At 36.2% G+C, this 15,136-nt stretch overlaps 4 protein-coding genes across 10 annotated transcripts; all 4 read right to left on the bottom strand.

The window, feature by feature from the left end:
- Positions 1-820: 820 nt before the first annotated feature.
- Positions 821-3,425, bottom strand: LOC119475005 (asialoglycoprotein receptor 1-like). Of its 2 annotated transcripts, XM_037747439.1 has the most exons (6): positions 3,127-3,413; positions 2,775-2,864; positions 1,970-2,236; positions 1,715-1,881; positions 1,459-1,589; positions 821-1,372 (listed from the first exon to the last, which is right to left on the bottom strand). In XM_037747439.1, exons 1-6 carry the CDS (start codon positions 3,239-3,241, stop codon positions 1,228-1,230), a joined length of 915 nt encoding a protein of 304 aa, XP_037603367.1. In that variant the 5' UTR covers positions 3,242-3,413; the 3' UTR covers positions 821-1,227. The 2 variants fall into 2 exon arrangements, with proteins under 2 accessions (XP_037603367.1, XP_037603368.1); XM_037747440.1 differs by lacking the exon at positions 1,459-1,589 and having other exon boundaries at positions 1,233-1,372; positions 3,127-3,425.
- Positions 3,426-4,035: 610 nt separating this feature from the next.
- LOC119475006 (low affinity immunoglobulin epsilon Fc receptor-like) lies at positions 4,036-6,200 on the bottom strand. Its single transcript, XM_037747441.1, has 6 exons — positions 6,028-6,200; positions 5,676-5,765; positions 4,871-5,137; positions 4,616-4,782; positions 4,360-4,490; positions 4,036-4,272 (listed from the first exon to the last, which is right to left on the bottom strand). Exons 1-6 carry the CDS (start codon positions 6,140-6,142, stop codon positions 4,128-4,130), a joined length of 915 nt encoding a protein of 304 aa, XP_037603369.1. The 5' UTR covers positions 6,143-6,200; the 3' UTR covers positions 4,036-4,127.
- Positions 6,201-6,936: 736 nt separating this feature from the next.
- On the bottom strand, positions 6,937-9,202 carry LOC119504302 (asialoglycoprotein receptor 1-like). 2 transcript variants are annotated; one of them, XM_037796352.1, is made up of 6 exons: positions 8,927-9,202; positions 8,577-8,666; positions 7,772-8,038; positions 7,517-7,683; positions 7,261-7,391; positions 6,937-7,173 (listed from the first exon to the last, which is right to left on the bottom strand). In XM_037796352.1, the coding sequence occupies exons 1-6, from the start codon at positions 9,039-9,041 to the stop codon at positions 7,029-7,031; spliced, it is 915 nt and encodes a 304-aa protein (XP_037652280.1). In that variant the 5' UTR covers positions 9,042-9,202; the 3' UTR covers positions 6,937-7,028. The 2 variants fall into 2 exon arrangements, with proteins under 2 accessions (XP_037652280.1, XP_037652281.1); XM_037796353.1 differs by lacking the exon at positions 7,261-7,391 and having other exon boundaries at positions 8,927-9,197.
- Positions 9,203-9,848: 646 nt separating this feature from the next.
- On the bottom strand, positions 9,849-15,084 carry LOC119504234 (asialoglycoprotein receptor 1-like). 5 transcript variants are annotated; one of them, XM_037796264.1, is made up of 6 exons: positions 14,721-15,043; positions 11,474-11,563; positions 10,669-10,935; positions 10,414-10,580; positions 10,161-10,288; positions 9,849-10,074 (listed from the first exon to the last, which is right to left on the bottom strand). In XM_037796264.1, the coding sequence occupies exons 1-6, from the start codon at positions 14,833-14,835 to the stop codon at positions 9,930-9,932; spliced, it is 912 nt and encodes a 303-aa protein (XP_037652192.1). In that variant the 5' UTR covers positions 14,836-15,043; the 3' UTR covers positions 9,849-9,929. The 5 variants fall into 5 exon arrangements, with proteins under 5 accessions (XP_037652192.1, XP_037652193.1, XP_037652194.1 ...); XM_037796265.1 differs by lacking the exon at positions 14,721-15,043 and adding an exon at positions 11,826-12,006; XM_037796263.1 differs by lacking the exons at positions 9,849-10,074; positions 10,161-10,288; positions 10,414-10,580; positions 10,669-10,935; positions 11,474-11,563 and adding exons at positions 12,792-12,972; positions 13,059-13,189; positions 13,315-13,481; positions 13,570-13,836; positions 14,369-14,458 and having other exon boundaries at positions 14,721-15,084.
- Between the last annotated feature and the right edge of the window lie 52 nt (positions 15,085-15,136).

Here is a 15,136-nt window from a genome sequence, read left to right as displayed (position 1 = left end):
TTAAGAAATCCTTAATTTGACACAAAAATGGTCCTCCAGAGTCCGACACCAGAACTGCATCCATAGCAGCTATAAAGAAATAACGAACGCCGTGATTGACCAATCAGAATCAAGTATTCAACAAAGCCGTGCAATAAAATATTGATAACTGTCAATAATAACACATTAAGATGTACTTTGTTTTGCAAAATTTTGCATATGCGTATTTGGTAATGACTGCTGAAATACAGTTAGAATAAATTAAAATGCCCAGAAACACAACACACATCTTAAAGATATTTTACAAAACACATTTCCAAACACGTGCTTGTGTTTTCTGCTTTAACAGAACTTCCTGATTCTAGATTGATGTAATTTCACTAGGATTGTGACAGCAGCATATCAGTATCTGTGGTATGAAAGTTGACGGTTATCATACTGTGTACATTTGCTGATCTACGGTATTGAAAAAACTGACATAAGTACAGACTGGAGCAGTCATACATGTTGATTGTTAATAATTATAGGACATTATTTTAAAAGCTCACAGCTGATGTTATTTTCCATTTAGTTGTTAATTAACATGGTATAGTGGCTCTAAGATGTAAACTAACATGTTTTAGTCATTTAACATATTATAGTTACATGCTAATATTTGATCAGGTTTATAATTCTGTTTATTATAAGGGTGTTGTTATTATTGTAACTGATACTACTACTACTACTACTACTAATAATAATAATAATAATAATAATAATAATAGTGTAATCGTGATATTTTCTGTGTTGTGGCAACTTAAAATCAGTTGCTGTCTAGAGTCATGAGAGAGAGGCAACAGAATGCACAAACACAGTATTTATATATCAATTCTCCTAAAGATCTTTAATGTGTGCACGCATGGCGTCACTCCAGGTGAATGAGTGCCCTGCAATGAGTTACATACAGCCTTATAAAGTAGTACAGACAACCATAAAAGACCTCTCTGTGCCAGGTGTCAACATCCTCCACAGCAGGGGATCTAATCAAAAGGAAAACTAACACAGTGGTGAAATCTAACACACAAGTCAACTGATAACCCAGGGTCATATAATTCCTGCTTTTCTCATGCTCAGCAGTGTTATGAATATATTTCAAAAGGTTACATTTCATATTACATTTCATACAAATTACATGCACGTGAACCTTTAATACCACAATTTCCATAACAGACGGTTATCGTACCGTAAGATTCTCATACTGTTACAACCCTACATTTCACATATCCAATACTTTTTGTGCCGGTAGCAACCGGCATCAAAACGGGTCTTCCAGGGATTATCGGAGCTATAAACTGTAATACCACAGTCTTCTCCCCCGTGTCCCTGGTCGTTTGGTTCTCCATCAATCCAGTACCTTTGAAAAATAAAACAATTAAAAAGTTTAATTAATAATAATCCATAATTACTACAACATTAAGAGTATAATACTGCAGCTCTCACTTTTGTTCCACCTCGGTGACATTATTAATCCAGACCCATTGCCCCTCTATCTCTGCGTCAGTGAGACCAATCCAGTATCCCTTCCACACATAGCCGTCTTCCATATGTTCAATGGTGAGACTCACAAATTTCTGTGTAAGCACACAAAGACATTTTTATTTTTAAAGAGCTCTGTAAAATTCAAATGTATAAATATTTATTTCAACATTATTATTGAAATATTCTTTACAATCTTTCTCGTGTGTTTTCAACCCACCTGCTCCTCCTGGTTATCGATCACAACCAGGTCGGCTCCACGTCTGATACAGTCTGCTCTGCTATCGTACCAGTTCTTTTTAGTAGTAGAGGACTCAGTGGAAGAAAAGAAATAGCAGGATGAGTTGAAATGAGTCCATCCGGAGGGGCATATACCACAGCTTCCCTCTGGGAGAAACATAAGATTTATAGTCACTTTAGGTTAACAGGTGAAATTAAAACTGTATTTATAAACTGCAATACAACTCTGTCTCACCCAAAGCCGATATGTTGGACTGCAGACTTATCTGCTCTGTTCGCAGTGCCTCAAACTGTCTGTGATAATTGTCATTGATGGTCTTCTGCTTCTCAATTTGCACCTTTATTTGTGCATGGTTTTTGAGCGCTCTCTCTAACGCGTTCTTGGCCTCCTCTTCGGCTTTGATCACATCGCTGTAGTTGCTGCGGAGATAGTTGAGATCATTGATGAGCTGTGTTGCAGCTGAGTGTGAAGCCTGGAGGGAACCCTCAGTGACTTTGGCACCTGAAGAGGTGAAAACACATTGTCACAAAGAGAGCGAGATCTGTGTCAAAACAGTGTGCAGTAATGCAGTCAAAGACATATTTGTACTATAGCGGACAAATAGGTTGTATTTTGTAATTCATAACTTTTTATAAAACAGAAGTAAAAAGTGTAGTTTGTTTTTGTAATTTTTTGTTAAGATGTATGTGAAAATGTATCTTTTTATTAGGAGAAAAATGTATTTGAAAGTTTAAATTTAAAAGACTCCATTGATTTTGATTGCAAAACTGGATTTACAAGCTAATAGAGAGATATAATTTGTAAGTCATTAAAGACCATACAAATAATACAGAATATGTACACACATGACAAATTTAACAAATACTTCCATATAGTTATCTTGTTCTGCATTGAAGGTACCTTAAAACATTTTCTAAAGCACATTGAAATATATGCATAAGAACATGCAAACTGTTTTTTGTGTGAAAAAGTGTCTATTCAGCTTTGTAATAAAAGGGAAACTCCACAGAAGGAGGAAATGAAACTTCTTCATACTCACAGTTAATCCCAATAACAACCGCAAATATCAGCAGAACAACATTGAGAAGACCCAAGCAGAGTAAAACCAGTCGGTTGCATCCATCTCCACCTGTGAATGTTATAAATCAGAGAGATTGTATAGAAGTAAAGAGTATGATAGATGATGACTGTGATAAATATGACTTTAAAGCTACAATCAGTTAGTCTTGGTAATAAGGCTTGGCCTAATGATATTCAATAACATTTTAATGATGACAACATTAAAACAGGTTCATTTGCTGAGAGAAAGAGTGAAAAAAGAAAACAGTGAGGGAAAAGTGGAGAGGAAGTAAGAAATGTGTCAGACACTGTGGGAGATTTTAAAGTCGTACCTTGTCCAAACATTTTGTAGCGAAAATGTCCACCAGTGTTGAAGAAAACTTGAGAAAACTTTGGTGTAAATGATCTTTTCTGCCCATCATCTGTGCTTCTTTGTGGATTCTCCATTGCTGTGCTGCAGCTGTTCCTACTGATCTGTTCGCCTCCTGCTTTTATATCAGTGAACGAGGAGGAGTTTGTCTGAATGTGAGTACCGCCCTAAATGATTGTTTATCGGTGATGGTCAGCGCATTGCAGATGTTTCTTAAGAGATCTAAGTGTTGCATGGAGAGCACAAGGGATGGATGTGTTACAATTCATCCTGAGGGGAACAAGTTCTCCTGCAGATTTATATCACTGTCACTAATCCCTTTTATAAATTAAGAACATCTGCTCTTCAAACCAAATGCAGAGGAGCTGAGACCCTGAATGTTCCATGGAGATATAAACAATTTCATTATATCTTAACTGAAAATGTGTTGACTGTTTGTAGAACTAGAGAAATTGAGAAATAGTTGAGTGTTTCTAAAGGATTAAATTGTGCTGAAAAGGAAAAAGTTTGAGTAAAAAAAAAAAAGCAATCAAACTTAACTTACTCAAACAAAATAATAATAATGTAGAAACAACTTACAATATTATTTAAGGTTTAAACATGATTATATATTTATATTATTTTAATGTATTCTACATATACACTAAGAAATAGGAAATATTATGTTAACAACAAGCTCTTAGTGTGTAAGTGCTGTTGTTTTATGATGGGATGAGAATTGTGAAGTGAGAGAGGGCAGCGTGCAGACTTCTGCTCCTCTGGTGAAATCTAACACACAAGTCAACTGATAACCCAGGGTCATATAATTCCTGCTTTTCTCATGCTCAGCAGTGTTATGAATATATTTCAAAAGGTAACATTTCATATTAAATTTCATACAAATTACATGCACGTGAACCTTTAATACCACAATTTCCATAACAGACGGTTATCGTACCGTAAGATTCTCATACTGTTACAACCCTACATTTCACATATCCAATGCTTTTTGTGCCGGTAGCAACCAGCGTCAATACGGGTCTGCCAGGGATTATCGGAGTTATAAACTGTAATACCACAGTCTTCTCCCTGGTATCCACGGTCATTTGGTTCTCCATCCATCCAGTACCTTTGAAAAATCAAACAATTAAAAAAATGTAATTAATAATAATCCATAATTACTACAACATTAAGAGTATAATACTGCAGCTCTCACTTTTGTTCCACCTCGGTGACATTATTAATCCAGACCCATTGCCCCTCTATCTCTGTGTCAGTGAGACCAATCCAGTATCCCTCCCACGCATAGCCGTCTTCCATTGGTTCAATGGTGAGACTCACAAATTTCTGTGTAAGCAGACAAAGACATTTTTATTTTTAAAGAGCTCTGTAAAATTCAAATGTATAAATATTTATTTCAACATTATTATTGAAATATTCTTTACAATCTTTCTCGTGTGTTTTCAACCCACCTGCTCCTCCTGGTTATCGATCACAACCAGGTCGGCTCCACGTCTGATACAGTCTGCTCTGCTATCGTGCCAGTTCTTTCGCGTATTAGAGGACTCAGTGGAAGAAAAGAAATAGCAGGATGAGTTGAGATGAATCCATCCGGAGAGGCATATACCACAGCTTCCCTCTGGGAGAAACATAAGATTTATAGTCACTTTAGGTTAACAGGTGAAATTAAAACTGTATTTATAAACTGCAATACAACTCTGTCTCACCCAAAGCCGATATGTTGGACTGCAGACTTATCTGCTCTGTTCGCAGTGCCTCAAACTGTCTGTGATAATTGTCATTGATGGTCTTCTGCTTCTCAATTTGCACCTTTATTTGTGCATGGTTTTTGAGCGCTCTCTCTAACGCGTTCTTGGCCTCCTCTTCGGCTTTGATCACATCGCTGTAGTTGCTGCGGAGATAGTTGAGATCATTGATGAGCTGTGTTGCAGCTGAGTGTGAAGCCTGGAGGGAACCCTCAGTGACTTTGGCACCTGAAGAGGTGAAAACACATTGTCACAAAGAGAGCGAGATCTGTGTCAAAACAGTGTGCAGTAATGCAGTCAAAGACATATTTGTACTATAGCGGACAAATAGGTTGTATTTTGTAATTCATAACTTTTTATAAAACAGAAGTAAAAAGTGTAGTTTGTTTTTGTAATGTTTTGTTAAGATGTATGTGAAAATGTATCTTTTTATTAGGAGAAAAATGTATTTGAAAGTTTAAATTTAAAAGACTCCATTGATTTTGATTGCAAAACTGGATTTACAAGCTAATAGAGAGATATAATTTGTAAGTCATTAAAGATCATAAAGATAATACAGAATATGTACACACATGACAAATTTAACAAATACTTCCATATAGTTATCTTGTTCTGCATTGAAGGTACCTTAAAACATTTTCTAAAGCACATTGAAATATACGCATAAGATCTTGCAAACTTTTTTTTGTGTGAAAAAGTGTCTATTCAGCTTTGTAATAAAAGTGAAGCTCCACAGAAGGAGGAAATGAAACTTCTTCATACTCACAGTTAATCCCAATAACAACCGCAAATATCAGCAGAACAACATTGAGAAGACCCAAGCAGAGTAAAACCAGTCGGTTGCATCCATCTCCACCTGTGAATGTTATAAATCAGAGAGATTGTATAGAAGTAAAGAGTATGATAGATGATGACTGTGATAAATATGACTTTAAAGCTACAATCAGTTAGTCTTGGTAATAAGGCTTGGCCTAATGATATTCAATAACATTTTAATGATGACAACATTAAAACAGGTTCATTTGCTGAGAGAAAGAGTGAAAAAAGAAAACAGTGAGGGAAAAGTGGAGAGGAAGTAAGAAATGTGTCAGACACTGTGGGAGATTTTAAAGTCGTACCTTGTCCAAACATTTTGTAGCGAAAATGTCCACCAGTGTTGAAGAAAACTTGAGAAAACTTTGGTGTAAATGATCTTTTCTGCCCATCATCTGTGCTTCTTTGTGGATTCTCCATTGCTGTGCTGCAGCTGTTCCTACTGATCTGTTCGCCTCCTGCTTTTATATCAGTGAACGAGGAGGAGTTTGTCTGAATGTGAGTACCGCCCTAAGTGATTGTTTATCGGTGATGGTCAGCGCATTGCAGATGTTTCTTAAGAGATCTAAGTGTTGCATGGAGAGCACAAGGGATGGATGTGTTACAATTCATCCTGAGGGGAACAAGTTCTCCTGCAGATTTATATCACTGTCACTAATCCCTTTTATAAATTAAGAACATCTGCTCTTCAAACCAAATGCAGAGGAGCTGAGACCCTGAATGTTCCATGGAGATATAAACAATTTCATTATATCTTAACTGAAAATGTGTTGACTGTTTGTAGAACTAGAGAAATTGAGAAATAGTTGAGTGTTTCTAAAGGATTAAATTGTGCTGAAAAGGAAAAAGTTTGAGTAAAAAAAAAAAAGCAATCAAACTTAACTTACTCAAACAAAATAATAATAATGTAGAAACAACTTACAATATTATTTAAGGTTTAAACATGATTATATATTTATATTATTTTAATGTATTCTACATATACACTAAGAAATAGGAAATATTATGTTAACAACAAGCTCTTAGTGTGTAAGTGCTGTTGTTTTATGATGGGATGAGAATTGTGAAGTGAGAGAGGGCAGCGTGCAGACTTCTGCTCCTCTGGTGAAATCTAACACACAAGTCAACTGATAACCCAGGGTCATATAATTCCTGCTTTTCTCATGCTCAGCAGTGTTATGAATATATTTCAAAAGGTAACATTTCATATTAAATTTCATACAAATTACATGCACGTGAACCTTTAATACCACAATTTCCATAACAGACGGTTATCGTACCGTAAGATTCTCATACTGTTACAACCCTACATTTCACATATCCAATGCTTTTTGTGCCGGTAGCAACCAGCGTCAATACGGGTCTGCCAGGGATTATCGGAGTTATAAACTGTAATACCACAGTCTTCTCCCTGGTATCCACGGTCATTTGGTTCTCCATCCATCCAGTACCTTTGAAAAATCAAACAATTAAAAAAATGTAATTAATAATAATCCATAATTACTACAACATTAAGAGTATAATACTGCAGCTCTCACTTTTGTTCCACCTCGGTGACATTATTAATCCAGACCCATTGCCCCTCTATCTCTGTGTCAGTGAGACCAATCCAGTATCCCTTCCACGCATAGCCGTCTTCCATTGGTTCAATGGTGAGACTCACAAATTTCTGTGTAAGCACACAAAGACATTTTTATTTTTAAAGAGCTCTGTAAAATTCAAATGTATAAATATTTATTTCAACATTATTATTGAAATATTCTTTACAATCTTTCTCGTGTGTTTTCAACCCACCTGCTCCTCCTGGTTATCGATCACAACCAGGTCGGCTCCACGTCTGATACAGTCTGCTCTGCTATCGTGCCAGTTCTTTTTTGTAGTAGAGGACTCAGTGGAAGAAAAGAAATAGCAGGATGAGTTGAAATGAGTCCATCCGGAGGGGCATATACCACAGCTTCCCTCTGGGAGAAACATAAGATTTATAGTCACTTTAGGTTAACAGGTGAAATTAAAACTGTATTTATAAACTGCAATACAACTCTGTCTCACCCAAAGCCGATATGTTGGACTGCAGACTTATCTGCTCTGTTCGCAGTGCCTCAAACTGTCTGTGATAATTGTCATTGATGGTCTTCTGCTTCTCAATTTGCACTTTTATTTGTGCATGGTTTTTGAGCGCTCTCTCTAACGCGTTCTTGGCCTCCTCTTCGGCTTTGATCACATCGCTGTAGTTGCTGCGGAGATAGTTGAGATCATTGATGAGCTGTGTTGCAGCTGAGTGTGAAGCCTGGAGGGAACCCTCAGTGACTTTGGCACCTGAAGAGGTGAAAACACATTGTCACAAAGAGAGCGAGATCTGTGTCAAAACAGTGTGCAGTAATGCAGTCAAAGACATATTTGTACTGTAGCGGACAAATAGGTTGTATTTTGTAATTCATAACTTTTTATAAAACAGAAGTAAAAAGTGTAGTTTGTTTTTGTAATGTTTTGTTAAGATGTATGTGAAAATGTATCTTTTTATTAGGAGAAAAATGTATTTGAAAGTTTAAATTTAAAAGACTCCATTGATTTTGATTGCAAAACTGGATTTACAAGCTAATAAAGAGATATAATTTGTAAGTCATTAAAGATCATAAAAATAATACAGAATATGTACACACATGACAAATTTAACAAATACTTCCATATAGTTATCTTGTTCTGCATTGAAGGTACCTTAAAACATTTTCTAAAGCACATTGAAATATACGCATAAGATCTTGCAAACTTTTTTTTGTGTGAAAAAGTGTCTATTCAGCTTTGTAATAAAAGTGAAGCTCCACAGAAGGAGGAAATGAAACTTCTTCATACTCACAGTTAATCCCAATAACAACCGCAAATATCAGCAGAACAACATTGAGAAGACCCAAGCAGAGTAAAACCAGTCGGTTGCATCCATCTCCACCTGTGAATGTTATAAATCAGAGAGATTGTATAGAAGTAAAGAGTATGATAGATGATGACTGTGATAAATATGACTTTAAAGCTACAATCAGTTAGTCTTGGTAATAAGGCTTGGCCTAATGATATTCAATAACATTTTAATGATGACAACATTAAAACAGGTTAATTTGCTGAGAGAAAGAGTGAAAAAAGAAAACTGAGGGAAAAGTGGAGAGGAAGTAAGAAATGTGTCAGACACTGTGGGAGATTTTAAAGTCGTACCTTGTCCAAACTTTTTGTAGTGAAAATGTCCACCAGTGTTGAAGAAAACTTGAGAAGACTTTGGTGTAAATGATCTTTTCTGCCCATCATCTGTGCTTCTTTGTGGATTCTCCATTGCTGTGCTGCAGCTGTTCCTACTGATCTGTTCGCCTCCTGCTTTTATATCAGTGAACGAGGAGGAGTTTGTCTGAATGTGAGTACCGCCCTAAATGATTGTTTATCGGTGATGGTCAGCGCATTGCAGATGTTTCTTAAGAGATCTAAGTGTTGCATGGAGAGCACAAGGGATGGATGTGTTACAATTCATCCTGAGGGGAACAAGGTCTCCTGCAGATTTATATCACTGTCACTAATCCCTTTTATAAATTAAGAACATCTGCTCTTCAAACCAAATGCAGAGGAGCTGAGACCTTAAATGTTCCATGGAGATATAAACAATTTCATTATACCTTAACTGAAAATGTGTTGACTGTTTGTAGAACTAGAGAAATTGAGAAATAGTTGAGTGTTTCTAAAGGATTAAATTGTGCTGAAAAGGAAAAAGTTTGAGTAAAAAAAACAAAAAACAATCAAACTTAACTTACTCAAACAAAATAATAATAATGTAGAAACAACTTACAATATTATTTAAGGTTTAAACATGATTATATATTTATATTATTTTAATGTATTCTACATATACACTAAGAAATAGGAAATATTATGTTAACAACAAGCTCTTAGTGTGTAAGTGCTGTTGTTTTATGATGGGATGAGAATTGTGAAGTGAGAGAGGGCAGCGTGCAGACTTCTGCTCCTCTGGTGAAATCTAACACACAAGTCAACTGATAACCCAGGGTCATATAATTCCTGCTTTTCTCATGCTCAGCAATGTTATGAATATATTTCAAAAGGTAACATTTCATATTAAATTTCATACAAATTACATGCACGTGAACCTTTAATACCACAATTTCCATAACAGACGGTTATCGTACCGTAAGATTCTCATACTGTTACAACCCTACATTTCACATAGCCAATCCTCTCTGTGCCGGTAGCAATTTGCATCAAAACGGGTCTTCCAGGGATTATCGGAGCTATAAACTGTAATACCACAGTCTTCTCCCCGGTATCCATGGTCATTTGGTTCTCCATCCATCCAGTACCTTTGAAAAATCAAACAATTAAAAAATGTAATTAATAATAATCCATAATTACTACAACATTAAGAGTATAATACTGCAGCTCTCACTTTTGTTCCACCTCGGTGACATTATTAATCCAGACCCATTGCCCCTCTATCTCTGTGTCAGTGAGACCAATCCAGTATCCCTTCTTTCTATAGCCTTCAGTATGTTCAGCGGTGAGACTCACAAATTTCTGTGTAAGCAGACAAAGACATTTTTATTTTTAAAGAGCTCTGTAAAATTCAAATGTATAAATATTTATTTCAACATTATTATTGAAATATTCTTTACAATCTTTCTCGTGTGTTTTCAACCCACCTGCTCCTCCTGGTTATCGATCACAACCAGGTCGGCTCCACGTCTGATACAGTCTGCTCTGCTATCGTACCAGTTCTTTTTAGTAGTAGAGGACTCAGTGGAAGAAAAGAAATAGCAGGATGAGTTGAAATGAGTCCATCCGGAGGGGCATATACCACAGCTTCCCTCTGGGAGAAACATAAGATTTATAGTCACTTTAGGTTAACAGGTGAAATTAAAACTGTATTTATAAACTGCAATACAACTCTGTCTCACCCAAAGCCGATATGTTGGACTGCAGACTTATCTGCTCTGTTCGCAGTGCCTCAAACTGTCTGTGATAATTGTCATTGATGGTCTTCTGCTTCTCAATTTGCACCTTTATTTGTGCATGGTTTTTGAGCGCTCTCTCTAACGCGTTCTTGGCCTCCTCTTCGGCTTTGATCACATCGCTGTAGTTGCTGCGGAGATAGTTGAGATCATTGATGAGCTGTGTTGCAGCTGAGTGTGAAGCCTGGAGGGAACCCTCAGTGACTTTGGCACCTGAAGAGGTGAAAACACATTGTCACAAAGAGAGCGAGATCTGTGTCAAAACAGTGTGCAGTAATGCAGTCAAAGACATATTTGTACTATAGCGGACAAATAGGTTGTATTTTGTAATTCATAACTTTTTATAAAACAGAAGTAAAAAGTGTAGTTTGTTTTTGTAATGTTTTGTTAAGATGTATGTGAAAATGTATCTTTTTATTAGGAGAAAAATGTATTTGAAAGTTTTAATTTAAAAGACTCCATTGATTTTGATTGCAAAACTGGATTTACAAGCTAATAGAGAGATATAATTTGTAAGTCATTAAAGATCATAAAAATAATACAGAATATGTACACAGATGACAAATTTAACAAATACTTCCATATAGTTATCTTGTTCTGCATTGAAGGTACCTTAAAACATTTTCTAAAGCACATTGAAATATACGCATAAGATCTTGCAAACTTTTTTTTGTGTGAAAAAGTGTCTATTCAGCTTTGTAATAAAAGTGAAGCTCCACAGAAGGAGGAAATGAAACTTCTTCATACTCACAGTTAATCCCAATAACAACCGCAAATATCAGCAGAACAACATTGAGAAGACCCAAGCAGAGTAAAACCAGTCGGTTGCATCCATCTCCACCTGTGAATGTTATAAATCAGAGAGATTGTATAGAAGTAAAGAGTATGATAGATGATGACTGTGATAAATATGACTTTAAAGCTACAATCAGTTAGTCTTGGTAATAAGGCTTGGCCTAATGATATTCAATAACATTTTAATGATGACAACATTAAAACAGGTTCATTTGCTGAGAGAAAGAGTGAAAAAAGAAAACAGTGAGGGAAAAGTGGAGAGGAAGTAAGAAATGTGTCAGACACTGTGGGAGATTTTAAAGTCGTACCTTGTCCAAAAATTTTGGAGCGAAAATGTCCACCAGTGTTGAAGAAAACTTGAGAAGACTTTGGTGTAAATGATCTTTTCTGCCCATCATCTGTGCTTCTTTGTGGATTCTCCATTGCTGTGCTGCAGCTGTTCCTACTGATCTGTTCGCCTCCTGCTTTTATATCAGTGAACGAGGAGGAGTTTGTCTGAATGTGAGTACCGCCCTAAGTGATTGTTTATCGGTGATGGTCAGCGCATTGCAGATGTTTCTTAAGAGATCTAAGTGTTGCATGGAGAGCACAAGGGATGGATGTGTTACAATTCATCCGGAGGGGAACAAGTTCTCCTGCAGATTTATATCACTGTCACTAATCCCTTTTATAAATTAAGAACATCTGCTCTTCAAACCAAATGCAGAGGAGCTGAGACCTTAAATGTTCCATGGAGATATAAACAATTTCATTATACCTTAACTGAAAATGTGTTGACTGTTTGTAGAACTAGAGAAATTGAGAAATAGTTGAGTGTTTCTAAAGGATTAAATTGTGCTGAAAAGGAAAAAGTTTGAGTAAAAAAAAAAAAAGCAATCAAACTTAACTTACTCAAACAAAATAATAATAATGTAGAAACAACTTACAATATTATTTAAGGTTTAAACATGATTATATATTTATATTATTTTAATGTATTCTACATATACACTAAGAAATAGGAAATATTATGTTAACAACAAGCTCTTAGTGTGTAAGTGCTGTTGTTTTATGATGGGATGAGAATTGTGAAGTGAGAGAGGGCAGCGTGCAGACTTCTGCTCCTCTGGTGAAATCTAACACACAAGTCAACTGATAACCCAGGGTCATATAATTCCTGCTTTTCTCATGCTCAGCAATGTTATGAATATATTTCAAAAGGTAACATTTCATATTAAATTTCATACAAATTACATGCACGTGAACCTTTAATACCACAATTTCCATAATAGACGGTTATCGTACCGTAAGATTCTCATACTGTTACAACCCTACATTTCACATATCCAATGCTTTTTGTGCCGGTAGCAACCAGCGTCAATACGGGTCTGCCAGGGATTATCGGAGTTATAAACTGTAATACCACAGTCTTCTCCCTGGTATCCACGGTCATTTGGTTCTCCATCTCTCCAGTACCTTTGAAAAATCAAACAATTAAAAAATGTAATTAATAATAATCCATAATTACTACAACATTAAGAGTATAATACTGCAGCTCTCACTTTTGTTCCACCTCGGTGACATTATTAATCCAGACCCATTGCCCCTCTATCTCTGTGTCAGTGAGACCAATCCAGTATCCATCCCACACATAGCCGTCTTCCATTGGTTCAATGGTGAGACTCACAAATTTCTGTGTAAGCAGACAAAGACATTTTTATTTTTAAAGAGCTCTGTAAAATTCAAATGTATAAATATTTATTTCAACATTATTATTGAAATATTCTTTACAATCTTTCTCGTGTGTTTTCAACCCACCTGCTCCTCCTGGTTATCGATCACAACCAGGTCGGCTCCACGTCTGATACAGTCTGCTCTGCTATCGTGCCAGTTCTTTCGCGTATTAGAGGACTCAGTGGAAGAAAAGAAATAGCAGGATGAGTTGAGATGAATCCATCCGGAGAGGCATATACCACAGCTTCCCTCTGGGAGAAACATAAGATTTATAGTCACTTTAGGTTAACAGGTGAAATTAAAACTGTATTTATAAACTGCAATACAACTCTGTCTCACCCAAAGCCGATATGTTGGACTGCAGACTTATCTGCTCTGTTCGCAGTGCCTCAAACTGTCTGTGATAATTGTCATTGATGGTCTTCTGCTTCTCAATTTGCACCTTTATTTGTGCATGGTTTTTGAGCGCTCTCTCTAACGCGTTCTTGGCCTCCTCTTCGGCTTTGATCACATCGCTGTAGTTGCTGCGGAGATAGTTGAGATCATTGATGAGCTGTGTTGCAGCTGAGTGTGAAGCCTGGAGGGAACCCTCAGTGACTTTGGCACCTGAAGAGGTGAAAACACATTGTCACAAAGAGAGCGAGATCTGTGTCAAAACAGTGTGCAGTAATGCAGTCAAAGACATATTTGTACTATAGCGGACAAATAGGTTGTATTTTGTAATTCATAACTTTTTATAAAACAGAAGTAAAAAGTGTAGTTTGTTTTTGTAATGTTTTGTTAAGATGTATGTGAAAATGTATCTTTTTATTAGGAGAAAAATGTATTTGAAAGTTTAAATTTAAAAGACTCCATTGATTTTGATTGCAAAACTGGATTTACAAGCTAATAGAGAGATATAATTTGTAAGTCATTAAAGATCATAAAGATAATACAGAATATGTACACACATGACAAATTTAACAAATACTTCCATATAGTTATCTTGTTCTGCATTGAAGGTACCTTAAAACATTTTCTAAAGCACATTGAAATATACGCATAAGATCTTGCAAACTGTTTTTTGTGTGAAAAAGTGTCTATTCAGCTTTGTAATAAAAGTGAAACTCCACAGAAGGAGGAACTTTTTCATACTCACAGTTAATCCCAATAACAACCGCAAATATCAGCAGAACAATATTGAGAAGACCCAAGCAGAGTAAAACCAGTCGGTTGCATCCATCTCCACCTGTGAATGTTATAAATCAGAGAGATTGTATAGAAGTAAAGAGTATGATAGATGATGACTGTGATAAATATGACTTTAAAGCTACAATCAGTTAGTCTTGGTAATAAGGCTTGGCCTAATGATATTCAATAACATTTTAATGATGACAACATTAAAACAGGTTCATTTGCTGAGAGAAAGAGTGAAAAAAGAAAACAGTGAGGGAAAAGTGGAGAGGAAGTAAGAAATGTGTCAGACACTGTGGGAGATTTTAAAGTCGTACCTTGTCCAAACATTTTGTAGCGAAAATGTCCACCAGTGTTGAAGAAAACTTGAGAAAACTTTGTTGTAAATGATCTTTTCTGCCCATCATCTGTGCTTCTTTGTGGATTCTCCATTGCTGTGCTGCAGCTGTTCCTACTGATCTGTTCGCCTCCTGCTTTTATATCAGTGAACGAGGAGGAGTTTGTCTGAATGTGAGTACCGCCCTAAATGATTGTTTATCGGTGATGGTCAGCGCATTGCAGATGTTTCTTAAGAGATCTAAGTGTTGCATGGAGAGCACAAGGGATGGATGTGTTACAATTCATCCTGAGGGGAACAAGTTCTCCTGCAGATTTATATCACTGTCACTAATCCCTTTTATAAATTAAGAACATCTGCTCTTCAAACCAAATGCAGAGGAGCTGAGACCTTAAA

The sequence above is a fragment of the Sebastes umbrosus genome, chromosome 16, assembly GCF_015220745.1.
Source record: "Sebastes umbrosus isolate fSebUmb1 chromosome 16, fSebUmb1.pri, whole genome shotgun sequence".
In the NCBI taxonomy this organism is placed as follows: domain Eukaryota; kingdom Metazoa; phylum Chordata; class Actinopteri; order Perciformes; family Sebastidae; genus Sebastes; species Sebastes umbrosus.
The sequence above is the reverse complement of the archived record's forward strand: the minus strand, read 5'-3'. Positions and strand labels throughout refer to the sequence as shown.